This window comes from Elgaria multicarinata, chromosome 16 (assembly GCF_023053635.1).
Source record: "Elgaria multicarinata webbii isolate HBS135686 ecotype San Diego chromosome 16, rElgMul1.1.pri, whole genome shotgun sequence".
Lineage (NCBI taxonomy): Eukaryota > Metazoa > Chordata > Lepidosauria > Squamata > Anguidae > Elgaria > Elgaria multicarinata.
This window is the reverse complement of record NC_086186.1, coordinates 13,503,755-13,517,500: the sequence shown is the minus strand read 5'-3', so window position 1 is coordinate 13,517,500 and position 13,746 is coordinate 13,503,755. Positions and strand designations below refer to the sequence as shown.

Genomic DNA, 13,746 nt, shown 5'->3' with positions numbered 1-13,746 from the left:
AGCAAGATGACCTGGAAACTTCTTGTGCTCTGCCCCGGAGCGGGGGCAGCCTGGGGGGTGTTGCATTTCCTCCCCAGCCATCCTCCTTTACTTCCTTGGCAGTACCGAATCTGGGCAAAGCAGCCCTTTTGCCTTCATGAGAGATTATGCGACTGACAGCTCCTCTGAGCCGGAGGATGAGGCCAAAATCCCTTGGGCGCTGACAGGGTTCCATCCCTTCTTGCTGCAACTAAACTTTGGGTGTGTTCCTCTTTCATCAGCAAGCTGAAGCCTCCCCTGAAGGCAGAGAAGAAATCCCAGCTGCTCTGCGCCTCCTTCGTGAGCATGTTTGGCCTTCTCCCCCTGGACAGCCTAGAAGGGCAAACGTACGGAAACGAGCCGGCAGTGGATGACATCAAAGTGAGCCCTTGTCTGCTGCACACCTACCAACGCTCATAGAATCATAGAATAGTAGAGTTGGAAGGGGCCTCTAAGGCCATCCTGCTCAGTGCAGGAGACTCACTGCTGTGGTGGCCCGTTCTGATGACAGTTTCAGGATGAAAATCAGTGCAGAAATTAAATTCCGCATTTGAAGGGCCTGCCTTGCTCCGGAGCCGCAGCGGAGGTGTGGCTGGGTGGTGCCTGGTGGAAGGTGACCTGTGGTTGGTCGCCTTCCACCAGGAAGAGGGCAGGGGTGGCTACAGTCCCCAGGCGGCCGCCCAGAACCCCGTGCTCCCTCCTCAGCTTTGGGATTACCCGACGCCACGCCAGGGAAGGAAGGCGCAGGGTTTCAAAGAGGTGCAGCACCAACCCAGCGCTGTAAAGACACCCCCTTGGAGACCTCTTTGGGGGTTAGTCCAGGGCCAGAGATGACCCAGACCCATTCAGGGGATGGGCCAGGCTGTGGCAGCACCCGGTGCGTCTTGTCCACCTTGCCTGGCTCAGCCCTTCCCTCCTCCCAGCAGGACGTGTGGGGCTCACACCTGCTGCTTCCTTCTGCTTCAGGGCCTCTACCACCAGACCATGAGCAGCTTTGAGGAGATGCTGCAAGACCTGCTGCTGGAGAACCCACGCCCAAGTGAGCTGCAGCGCCTGATGGAGGTAGGCAGGGAGGGGCCAGGGCGCCCAGCATGGCCCTTTGCACCCTCCTCACGGGGTGGGGGGGGATGCTGGTGCCAGAGCCTCCACTTTGGCCTTAGAGGGGCAAGGAGACTGGGCTGCCTTTGTTCGGCCACACTGGCTGGAAACCCTCTGGGACAGGAATTTCGCCACCCTGGCCTCACTGGTCCAAACCTGTTCTGTTGATGCTGCTTCTGAGCCTGCCTACAAGTGAGACAATGGAGACTTCCAATTGTCAGTAGTCACGTGGGGGTCGTTTTTCAGCTCATCTTGATCTTCCTGTGGCCCAGACAAGGTTAGGAACACATTCTCTGTGTCTGCCCTTCGTTTGATAGCTCATGGAACCATGGATGACCTCAGAATCCGATCATGTGCGTGAGAGAGCGGTGGAGACAGCAATGAAGCTCTTGAAAGTTGTAGCTGGGCGTTTCCACTTTGATGTGAGTAGCCGTTGCGCTCGGGAGGCCAGTGTACGCGTGACCCGAGCGGGGGCTCTTTTCCTCAAGGCGGCGCCCGGGCTGCAGCCACGGTCTGCCCAAAGGAACCCAGGAATTGCCCTGCTGGATCAGGCCCGGCATTCTGTGTCCAGCCAGGAGCCTCCGCGAGCTCCCAGGTAGGAGGGCACCTGGATATCGGAACAGTGTTATGTGTGAATACGGAGGCTCCCCGTCCGCCTCTCTCCAGACTGCTGGAATATGTGGCTTTCTGGCTCCTCTCCATAGAAGGCAAGCAGGGTGGGGGTGGGAGACACTGCCACGACACAGGCTCTGAACACCAAGCCTGGCCGCAGCTACTCCCTGCTCCAGCCAAGCCCCACCGCTTGATACGCCTGAGGCGAGGGATAAAAACCACCTTCCTCCAAACTATGTGGAGAAAAGGGTTAAATGGGGAAGGATTTCAATCTATCAAATAAAACACTGTGAGTTATATGTGCTGAGGTGAATGATTGTCAGAGTGGGTGCTAAATGTGTAAACTTCAGATGATAAATGCCAAACAGACACGTGGGATTTTTGTGGTAGTTAAAAACAAAACAATCAAAATTTATTTTCAAAAGTTCACAAGCTTTGTTTCAAATAAAACATTTAAAACCCTTTTTGAAACCTTTCATCCAATCCTTTCACTCATTCACATACACGCTTTCCTTTCTCTCACACAATCCCTCTTGAGCTTTCTTTATTATCTGTATTGATTAATATACATCAACTATGGGCACACCACACTCCAGAGACACCACTCTCTACCCTGAACCTCCAATTTCCCAGAACTTAAGTACTCTAAACAAAGAGAGCACTAAAGACTCTAAGAAGACCTAAAAAGTCTCCCGCAATCCCCTCCGTCATTCCCTTATATATCCCTCCTCCCCCTCCCAAGACATCCTAACTCCGCCCACTCAGGCCAACATTCTAAACTCACCACAGACTTACAAACTGCAGACATACATTTGGCAACTGACTTGTGGGGTGTAACGCCACAGACACCTTCCCAGCCTAGGAGCTCTTAAGAAGCAGGAGATCCAAATGAGGTTGTGCATCTGTAACACCGGCATTGTGGCTCCTTTCTGTGTAACCTAAGGATAATGCTGAGGGTCTGGCACGGCTGCCAGACTGCAGGCTTTGGGCTGTGTGTCCAGTAGCCCAAAGAGCCCCAAAGAGCCAGGGTGGAGAAGCAGAGCACTTTCCTCATGACTGGGGCAATGAGTTGCCCTCTGGGGACGTGGGTGTTCCTGGCGAGACACCCCCACGTACACTTGCCCAGTGCTTCAGCTGAATTCATGGAGGCTCCTTTGGACAGTGGTGGGGAAATGGTTCCTCCTGTAAGTTGGCACACCTGGGATGCTTTGGCAGGACACCTGCGGGCGCCTCCTGCGCCACACAACAGCCTGGCAAGCTGGTCTGATCATCTCCAGAGTCGCCTGTGTTGGTGGCACCACAGCGTGTGACAGTCGTTCCCTGGGTGTCCCAATTGCCACAAAGGAGAGAGTTGGGGGCTCATCAGATGAGTGTTTTATTGCCTGCTCGCTGCTGCCCACTCATGGTTTTTTGTGTGTTCTTTAGGTGGGGGCTGGCTGGAACACCCACCCCCCCACCCCCTGGTGGGGCTCAGCTAATGCTTTCCCTTTCTTTTCATCAGCTGTTTAGGGACTTCAGCAAGCTGGCCCACCTGACTGCTGTTCTGATAGCTCTGTGCAATGATCCGGTGCAGCGCATTAGTGCTTTTGCAGTGCAAGGAGTCAGCTGCCTCCATGAGATCTTGTTGCGCTGGAAGGGTAAGGCCCAGGAGGCGAGAATTCAGCAGCCTGTGCTCCTTTGTCAGGGGAGATGGCTCAGCACAGCGTGGTGGGAAGGGGCGGGCAGGCAGGCACCCTGGTCTGCCCTGAGGTCGCTGACATCCTGCCCCTTGTCCCAGGGTTAATCCAGGCCACTTGTTATTATCATGCGGGACAATGAAAATGGCTTATAGGGAGGTCTTGGGGGATCAGAAACGTCCAGGCAAAATATATGAAAATGCTATGCAATGTGTCATGGCACAGCTAAGAGGGCATGGTTGGGTAGAGCGTCTGTGGCAAATGCAGGTGCTGCTCTGTGGCCAAACTCACTCCCAGAGAACAGCTGGTAACTAGGAATTGCCCAGTACTCGATTGATTGATTGATTGATTGATTAATTGATTGATTGATTGGGGCTGCCATCCTATACAGCTTTACCTGGAAGTACATTCCATGGAACTCAGTGGGACTTACTTCGGTGTAGACATTTACACAGGATTATTATTATTTATGTATTTATATAGCACCAACAATGTACTTGGTGCTGTACAAAATATACAAATAAAACAGCGATACCCTGCCTAGAGGCTTGCAACCTAAAATCACATTAAAACATATGAAGGGGGAAAGGGTTTCATAAAACAGAAATAAGAGAATAATCATAGTAATAAGAACAGTAAATCAAACTAAAATACCAAAAGCTATGGAAAACAAATGAGTTTTCAAACGCGTTTTAAAATCTACGATGGAACTCGTAGTACGTAGTTGCTCTGGAAGAGCATTCCAAGCAAACGGGGCGGCCAGAGAGAACGGGCGAAGCCGGGCAAGAGAGATAGAGACTCTTGGGCGGGAGAGCAACGTAACATTTGAAGAACGGAGGGTACGAGGAGGATGGTAGAGTGAAATGAGAGAGGAAAGATAAGAAGGTGCAAGACCAAGACACGCTTTGAATGTCAGCAAAAGAAACTTATACTGAATTCTATATGGGATCAGTCACGAAGTCACGAAGAGTCGGAAATGACTGAACGAATAAACAACAACAATATGGGATCAGAAGCCAATGAAGAGATTTCAACAAAGGAGAAACATGGTCAAAACAACGAGCCAAGAAAATAATCTTGGCTGCAGAATGGCGAAGAGAGACCAAAGAGGAGAGATGGGCATAAGGAAGACCAGTCAAAAGAAGATGACAAAAGTCCAAACGGGAGATAACCAAAGCATGGACAAGGGTCTTAGCAGAAGATTCAGATGAGACCGGACAGATCCTAGCAATGTTATATTGGAAAAAACAGCAGGACTTGGCTACAGCCTCGATATGTGAGGAGAAAGAAAGTGAAGAATCAAATATGAAGCCAAGACTACGAGCTTCTTCCACTGGATAAAGTGTGACATTATTAACAGTAACAAAGAATGAAGAGCGAGGGGACAGTTTGGGAGGGAAGACAAGCAAAACTGTTTTTGACGTGTTTAGTTTGTACATTTAAGGCATTTATATACCATCCTTCAAAATATTTATCCCAGGGCAGTTTACAATGCATTGGTCACATTCTGGCTAGACATCCAGAAAAACGTCCTGACTGTTAGAGCAGTACGGCAATGGAACCAATGACCTACTAGAGGCAGTCAAGAGGCAGCTGGACAGCCATCTGCCAGGGATGCTTTAGGGTGGATTCCTGCACTGAGCGGGGGGTTGGACTCGATGGTCTTATAGGCCCCTTCCAACTCTACTATTCTATGTGTCTATGATTCATTTCCCTATACATAGCCCTTTGACTGATGCACAATCTCAGTGGCTATATACTATTTCTTTCTTTCTTTCTTTCTTTATTATTTATTTATTACATTTTTATACCGCCCAATAGCCGAAGCTCTCTGGGCGGTTCACAAAAATGAATGCCCAGAGTATGGAAAACAAACAGAACAAACTTGAACTTATACATGAAGGCAAATACAAGAAGGCAAATACGACTTGATAGGTATAACTGAAACTTGGTGGGATGACACCCATGACTGGAATGTAGCAATTGAGGAATATAACTTGTTCAAAAAGAACAGAAAAAATAGAAAGGGAGGTGAGTTGCACTATATGTTAAAAAATACCTATTGCTGCACAGAAATACAGGCAGATGAGCCTGGGAGCCCCATTGAGAGCATCTGGATTAAGATTAATGGGGCAAGGAATAAAAAGAACATGATGGAGTCTACCGCTGACCTTCCAATCAAGGAGAACAGGAGGATGAAACTTTTGAGAAACAAATTGCCAGTGTTTCAAAGAAGTCTGATGTATAGTGATGGGGGACTTCAATTACCTTGATATCTGTTGGAAGACAAATTCTGCCAAAAGTGGCTCCTGCAAGAAATTCCTGATGTGCGTGGCTGATAATTTTCTCCAACAGAAAGTGGAGGAAGGAACTAGAGGATTGTCTATCTGACTTGATATTGACTAATAGGGAGGACTTAAGTGGATAGAGTGGCAGTTAGGGGAACTCTGGGGGAAAGTGACCACAGCATACTTGAGTTCTTGATTTTAAAGGAAACAAAAGCTTAGTGTAGCCATACACGTACTCTAGATTTTAGGAAATGTGATTTTAATAAACTCGTAACTATTATAAGTGACCCTAATGAGAAAAGGAGTCCACGATGGGTGGGAGTTTTGGCTCCACAAAAAGCTTAGAGATGACATGAAAACAAAAAAGTAGGGGTGTGCACGGACCCCCCGCTCCGCTTCACTTGCAGATCCGCCATTTTCCGGATCGGGCCGCTCCGCCCCGCCCCCGCTCCGCCCACTTCCGCTCCGCTCCGCCCGGAGCTCCGGATCCGGAGCTCCGTTTCCCCCCCCATAGGCTTGCATTGAAAGCTAAAAAATTATACAACTTTTTTTCTGTTCAAGTTAGAAACCTCATGTTTGGCACCATGACACCTCATGGGGATATACACACGCACGCCAAGTTTCAAAGCAATCCCATCATCCCCTGATTTTTGGCGAATTTTTGAAAATCGGGCACCCCACACAAAACATCCTTGCGAGGTGGGCAGGGGAGGAGGGAGGGAAGGCAGGCAGGCATGCAGCTGGCATTTCTGGGGGCATAAGGAAGGGAGCCAAGGATAAGCCAGTAATGCATATAAAATGGAATAAATCAATCAATAAACAAAGGAGGGGTGGAATTAAAAGCAGCAGTGTTGCTCAATAAACAGCAAGAAGAATTTTTTAAAAAAAGGCTATATCTGTCTTTTACCAGCAATAGGGGGACGTGCCCGGGGGAGGGGGAAGTAGCTGCCAGTTCAAGACAGCCACCAACAGCTCTGAGAAGAAGTAAAACGCTCACTTCAACTCATAACAGGCATTGCTCCACCACTGAAAAGTGACCATTCACTTCAATTCATGATAGGCATTGCTCCACCGTTTTACTCTCTTTGGAAGGCTCTATGGCCTTCCAGTGCAGGAGAGAGTGGGGGCACGTCCACGATGAGATGCCCTAGGGGAGCTCATCCCCTTGCACCACATCGATTCAGTTGTTCACCAAGGTTAGGGTGGGGAGCAGTGCTGTGTTTCTATCTCTTATTCTTGGCTTAGTATATGATTTCAGGTTGTGTTTGTGCATTTGGTGGGGCTACTGTGTTAAAAAACACGGGGAAAAGCCCGTTCAGATGAAGAAAGAGAAGTTTCCCAGAATCCCAAGTTACCTGTTTTGCCTATGCCCTCCTCCAACTTTGGGATCATCATGACCGGGAGCTGACTCTGCCCCTCAGCCCTTTGAAAAAGGTATTTTTCCCGCCGATTTTTTAAAAACTTCTAGCCCGCGACCCGTACGATGCAGAAAGTTGAGAGTGGTCTCAAAATGACCCCCATCCACGACTCTCTGTGCACAAGAATTTTCAGAATGATAGCTTAAACCCCCCCCCCAGTTATCCCCGATTCTTTCCCTCAATGCAATCCTATGGGCGAAAAGCCGAAAACGCAGTTTGAGCCGTGCGGTTGACCTGATTTTCACAAAAACATTGCACGTGAACCACAGCACGCAGAAAGTTGGGAGTAGTCTCAAAATGACCCCCATCCACGACTCTCTGTGCACAAGAATTTTCAGAACGATAGCTTAAACCCCCCCCCCCAGTTATCCCTGATTCTTTCCCTCAATGCAATCCTATGGGCGAAAAGCCGAAACGCAGTTTGAGCCGCGCGGTTGACCCGATTTTCACAAAAACATTGCACGTGAACCACAGCACGCAGAAAGTTGGGAGTAGTCTCAAAATGACCCCCATCCACGACTCTCTGTGCACAAGAATTTTCAGAACGATAGCTTAAACCCCCCCCCCAGTTATCCCTGATTCTTTCCCTCAATGCAATCCTATGGGCGAAAAGCCGAAACGCAGTTTGAGCCGCGCGGTTGACCCGATTTTCAAAAAAATATAGCACGCGACACGGACAACGCAGAGAGGTGAGAGTGGTCTCAAAATGACCCCCATCCACGACTCTCTGAGCACAAGAATTTCCAGAGCGATAGCTTCAAAAACAACGTAGTTATGCGCGATTATTTGCCGCAATGCAATCCTATGGCGAAATGTTTTCAAGATGGCGACCGGAGCGCTCCGCCTGAACTCGGAGCTCCGAAAAATGGTCGCTTCTCTTCGCCTTGCTTCTAGGGGGTCCACGGTCCGCTCCTACTCCGCCTCTGGGTAAGGCGGAGCAGGCCAATCCGCTACTGCTTCTACGCTCCTAATCGGAGCGGAGCACATCCCTACAAAAAAGGACACATATAGGAAGTGGAAGGAAGGCCAGGCTACAAAAGAAGAGTACAGACAGGTAGCACAGAAGTGTTGGATTGGCATCAGGAAGGCTAAAGCTGAGAATGAGCTGAGATTAGCGAGGGATGCTAAAATCAACAAAAAAACTTTCTTCAGATACATGCATAGTAAAAGACAGGAAAGAAATGGTGGTTCAGCTACTCAGTGAGGATGGCAAATTGAGTGCTCAATTCCTACTTTGGCTCAGTCTTTTCCCAAAAGGAGGTCTATGACCCTGCCCTGGAAAAAGTGAAGTACAAGCTGAAGGGGCAGGATTGCAGTTTGAGATTGATAAACAAATGGTCAAGGAACACCTCATCAGGGCCCAATGAACTGCATCCTAGAGTAATGAAGGAGCTAGTGAAAGAACTCTCAGAACCACTGCCTATGATCTTTACGAAGTCATGGAAGATGTCTGAAGTGCCGGATGACTGGAGGAGGGATAACATTGTCCCTATCTTCAAAAAGGGCAAAAACGAGGAACCTGGGAACTGCAGACCAGGCAGTATGACCTTAATCTCCTAACTGCTTGGCTGGACCCAGGGCCCGCCTTAATGCCACACTCATTGACTGAGCAGGGCTGTCCATCATCCCACTGGCAGAGTGGCTACCCTGCCTGTTTGGTGTGGAGAAAGTTAACTACTATTAAAGCTCAAGCCTTGAACTTTTTCAAAGTATCAAAATTTTCTGCATGTCTACACTGCTCAAGCTTCAGTTTAAAACAAAAATGAGCAAGTTTTGTGTGGTAGAGCTCAAGTAAGAAGGCTTACACTACTGTATTGATAGATAGATAGATAGATAGATAGATAGATAGATAGATAGATAGATAGATATGATCTGGGATAAGGTTTTCGGCTACTTGTCTGATGACCCACCTGGCCTCATTATGTAGCTACTTGTATTATGGGGCCCTCTTTAACACTGCTAAGTGAAAGTCGTAACTATAAATGGATCATCTGCACCTCTTGATCTGGATTCCTTTCTTATCAGTAAAGGGTGCTCATGATCAAACTCTGCTTAGGGGTCAGAAGGCCAAGCTGTGTGGCATGAGGCATTGGGATCTCATTTTTATTTCCGGAATACTCTTGGAAGCATTTGATTATAGCATTTCCTAATTGAGAAGCAGGGGTAAGGTGGTGCAAATTTGAAAGGTCTGCCTAATCTGCTTCACCTGTAAATTTCATTTGAATGCCTATTAGAAATCGGTGTCCTTGAAACCAACTCAGCTCTCCACTGCTGAGGATCCTGGCCCTGCCCTGCCCGGGTTGCCTCCCGCCCACCCAACCCACTTGTGTATTTCTGCAAAATCCTCCTTGCGGGCCTTCCTCGAGCCCTCCACCCTACTCCGCTCCAGCCGTGGCGTCTCGCTGAGTCTGGTCCTCTCCTTCTGCCTCTCCAGAGGCCCCCGTCCTGCCCTGCTCTTGCTGGGATGAGGCCTCTGCTCTCCCCTCTGCCGCTTCCCATGCCCCCCTCCCTGCTGCCTCCTTGACAAGCCCTCCCTCTCTTTGCCTCCTCCTGCTCCGCCCTTCCCGTCTCTGGCCTCCTCCTTCAGTCCTTCTGCTCCTGGCCCCTCGCCGGCCAGCCATCAGCTTCCCCTGAGACCATCAGAAGAGCCCTGAGGCTGGGTCAGACCAAGGGTCCGTCTCGTCCAGCGCTCTGGGCACACAGCAGCTGACCAGCTGGCGACCAGGAATCCTCCGCAAGCAGCACACGGCGCAACAGACCCTCCCAACCATGTTCCCCAGCGACTGGTGTCCATAGGCTTCCCCTGACGGCCCACAGATCCCTCACCACCCCGCTTCAGGCCCGGCCGCCTCGTCACGGTCCTACAGAGGTCCTGGTGCTGTGCATCGCTCTCTGCTGCTGCTGCTGTTCCGGTGGTGGAACAAGGCCCCCTTCCTCCCCCACCCCCGTTGTTGCCCACTGGGGTCTAGCAGCTGCTCTGTTTTTGCCTCAGGGCTGAAGAAGAGCAACCAGAAGAGGAGGACGTGGGCGATGCAGAGGAGCCAGGAAGAGGAGTGGTGCTCCCTCGTGGTGCTGGACAGCAGCTGGCAGATGGCAATGGTACTGTGGCTGCCTTGCAGATAGGCAGAGTTGCAAAATGCTGAACCTCAGTGGGCTCAGCTCTGGCCTCGCGGCCTCATTCCACCCCTGGCAGGGTGGGGAGCACACTTGCGTGTTTGGGCTGGGGTGGGACAGTTCTGACATCATTATTATTTATTTATTTATTTATATAGCACCAACAATGCACTTGGTGCTGTACAAAATATACAAATAAAACAGCAAATAAATCAGGGAACAAGTGCCTTCAGCATCCCGTTCCAGGGGTCCCCTCCCTCAGCAAGTCCCCCAGCTGTGAGTGGTAGCGTGGGGCAAGGACCTATGGGTCTCTGCAGGGGAGGGGGGACCTGCACGACACAGGGGGGATTGGACTCGCACGCACGCACACACACTTCCCTTCATCTGCGACATCAGGAGGGCACCATGGTGGCAGCAGAGAGGCAGCCCTACCATCAACCAACCGACAGGGAAGATGTTGGGCAGGACTCCAGAGCTGCTTCCTGAAGGTAGTGGAGAGGGCTGCGTGCCCTGCCTGCCACGCCAGCCAGCCCCTGCAAACCGGCCCACAGGCTGCCATGGTGAAGCGGAAGCTGCAGCAGTGGCGCCAAAGCCACGTGGGCAACGCGTCGGGGGGCTTGCACCCAGAGCAACACAGGAGCATGTGGCCCAGCAGCGCTGGGAGAGAGGCAGATGAGCAAGCAGAATTCATTCCCCAGGGAATTTCCCAGCCTGGAGCGGCCAGTTCCGCCCAGGTGGCCTCAGGGCGGAGGAGCCCTGCAGTGGGCCTCTGCCCCATGCGTTGCAGGCGTCTCTCTGTAGAACGGCCCCTCTCCTAGCACTGGGGGAAGTTTGGAATGGCAGCGGCAGAGCCTGGCAAGGGGATCCCTGGGATGCCTGCCTCGGCCGTCGCGTGATGGCCACATTCCTGGAACGCCACAGCTCCTCCACAGGGCAGCTGAGGAGCAGCCTCTGTACTCGGGCAGATGGCATGCCCACCTTGCCGGGTCTGGCCTGCTCTGTGGGGCAGCAGGGTCTCCCTGGGCTCTAGGGCAGAGAAGGGGCCTCCTCCTCAGCCACCCCCCAGATCCTCTTCCCTGGAGATGCTGCTGGGGACTGGCCGTCGGCCACTGAGCTACAGGCCAGCGGGGCCTGGCTTGGCCAAACCGCCTCTCTCTTTGCAGCATTGCGGCGACCAGGCCTTCTCCGCCCAGCTGACCAACCTGCTGCTCTCCGTTCTGGATAGCCTGAGGGACTCCGACGCAGAGCAGCTGAAGGCCGCCGAAGAGGTGCTCAACGCGATCCTGCAGAACCATGCCATGAAGGTAGAAAGGGTGAGAGGCCCCTTCAGCCGCTTTTTTCCTGCGTGTTAAAAGACCCCCACTCCGGATTTAGCTTCCTTTGCAAATGCCAGGTACAAATGCTTCAGACACCAGGCTCCGAATGTCCTGGTCGGTGATCACTTGCTGGAAAGATTCACAGGGAGGACAATGGCCGCCGCACCCCTGAGCAGGTGGCAAGCGATGAGGCTGGCCAGGGTAATCTCGGAATGAGTATCGTGGGCTATGCACATGCATAGACCCAGAGAGACAAATGCCGGGTTTATATACGAGAGACCTCCACAGTTCGGCAAAGGCGCCATCTCCCGGGCCACAAGTTTTCTTGCAGCTTCACGATGGGCCAGTCTTGTCGTGAAAGGTCTTCCATGTGAGCAAACTCCAGAAGGATGCAAGGAAGGAGGCTGGGAAGCAGGCGCTGCCGCCGCTAGATTTGTGGTGCCGCTGGTCTCCTTCCGGGCAGACTCACGGCTGATCTCGTTGTGGCCTCCTGTGACTCCTGCTCAGGGAGCTGCATCGCAGATTCATCTCTCGTTCCCCATCAGCTGGATGGCCAAGGAGGTGTCGGGAGTAGCAAATGGATCAGTCGGGAGAGGGCGGATGTTTGGGACACAGCACGCCATCCCAATGCAGCAGGGGCAGCCAAGCCTCGGCCTGAGCCAGCGGCCTGAGCAGGGAGCAGAGCAAGGGGAAGGCGACCTCTGCCCATGCCCTGGCTGCTCAAGAGTAGGACGCGCACCCACCCACTGCCGACGAAAGCCTGGGCCCACACAGATCGGGGCAGGCGGTTGCTTCCTCCAGCCTCTGCAGCCGCTAATTTGTTTGTTTATTTATTTTATTACATTTTTATACCGCCCAATAGCGGAAGCTCTCGGGGCGGTTCACAAGAATTAAAACCACAATAAAACAACCAACAGGTTAAAAGCACAATTACAAAATACAGTGTAAAAAGCACAACCAGGATAAAACCACACAGCAAAATTGATGTAAGATTAAAATACAGAGTTAAAACAGTAAGATTTAAATTTAGGTTAAAATTAAGTATTAAAATATTGAGAGAATAAAAAGGTCTTCAGCTGGCGACGAAAGCAGTACAGTGTAGGCACCAGGCGGACCTCTCTGGGGAGCTCATTCCACAACCGGGGTGCCACAGCGGAGAAAGCCCTCTTTCTAGTAGCCACCTGCCTCACTTCCTTTGGCAGGAGCTCACGGAGAAGGACCCCTGAGGATGACCTTAGGGTCCGGGCAGGTACATATGGGAGGAGGCGTTCCTTCAGATAGTCTGACCCCAAGCCGTTTAGGGCTTTAAATGTCAATACCAGCACTTTGAGTCGGGCCCGGACCTGGACTGGCAGCCAATGAAGCTGGAAAAGGACTGGCGTCATGTGATCTCGCCGGCCAGTCCCTGTTAGTAAACGGGCTGCCCTGTTTTGTACCAGCTGAAGCTTCCGGACCGTTTTCAAAGGCAGCCCCAGGTATAACGCATTGCAGTAATCCAAGCGAGAGGTTATCAGAGCATGGATCACTGTAGCTAGGCTATCTCTGTCCAGATAAGGGCGTAGTTGGTATATCAGCCTGAGCTGAGAAAAGGTGCTCTTTGCCACTGAGTTCACCTGTGCCTTCTAAAGGATCCGCTGCCGGCCTGGCAGTTCCAGCTGCAAGGGATGTGCTGGGTGAAGGCTCGGCGTGGCCGTGGCTCCGGGCCTCCCCCGTGCCTGCCCCCCCCCCCCCCGTGGCCCATGGGGCTGATTTCCCAGTGCCCTGTTGGAGGCTGAGGCAGCACCGCACAGGGGGCTCGATCGCTCTTTGTTATGGGAGAAGAGGCCCCTTTTGGGCCAGGCTGGCCGGCAGGTGGAGCCACATCAGCCTCTGGAGCTCCGGCACAGGGGCCCTTTGGGGTGTGCCGTTCGCCAGCCTACGGTCTGTTGCTCATCGTAGTTGCTTGATTCTACTTAATCGACAGAACAGGTCCGTGCCCCCTTTTTTGCTCTAAAAGCCCACCCACCCCGGAGGCAGCTTACAACAATAACATATCGAGATCATGAAAAAGAGCGTTCAAAGCCAAAACGAAAGAGACAACGAAACACTAGAAACGAACTACAGGCCAGATGTGCCAACTCCCCCCTTGCCCCAGAGGCACAGCAGTCCCAGGGCAGAAGCGCCTCACGGCCTGGAGGTGGAGGTGCTTCCGGGCCTGGAAGCCTGA

The 13,746-nt window shown here is 51.8% G+C and overlaps 1 protein-coding gene across 1 annotated transcript in view; it reads left to right on the top strand.

The window, feature by feature from the left end:
• Positions 1 to 13,746, top strand: part of LOC134409748 (maestro heat-like repeat family member 5) — a 61,740-nt gene that overhangs the window by 26,122 nt on the left and 21,872 nt on the right. The window contains exons 12-17 of the mRNA XM_063142647.1: positions 261 to 399; positions 985 to 1,080; positions 1,434 to 1,538; positions 3,230 to 3,365; positions 10,103 to 10,209; positions 11,388 to 11,537. Of these exons, the coding sequence (XP_062998717.1) occupies positions 261 to 399; positions 985 to 1,080; positions 1,434 to 1,538; positions 3,230 to 3,365; positions 10,103 to 10,209; positions 11,388 to 11,537 (733 nt within the window). The remainder of the gene's footprint in view (positions 1 to 260; positions 400 to 984; positions 1,081 to 1,433; positions 1,539 to 3,229; positions 3,366 to 10,102; positions 10,210 to 11,387; positions 11,538 to 13,746) is intronic.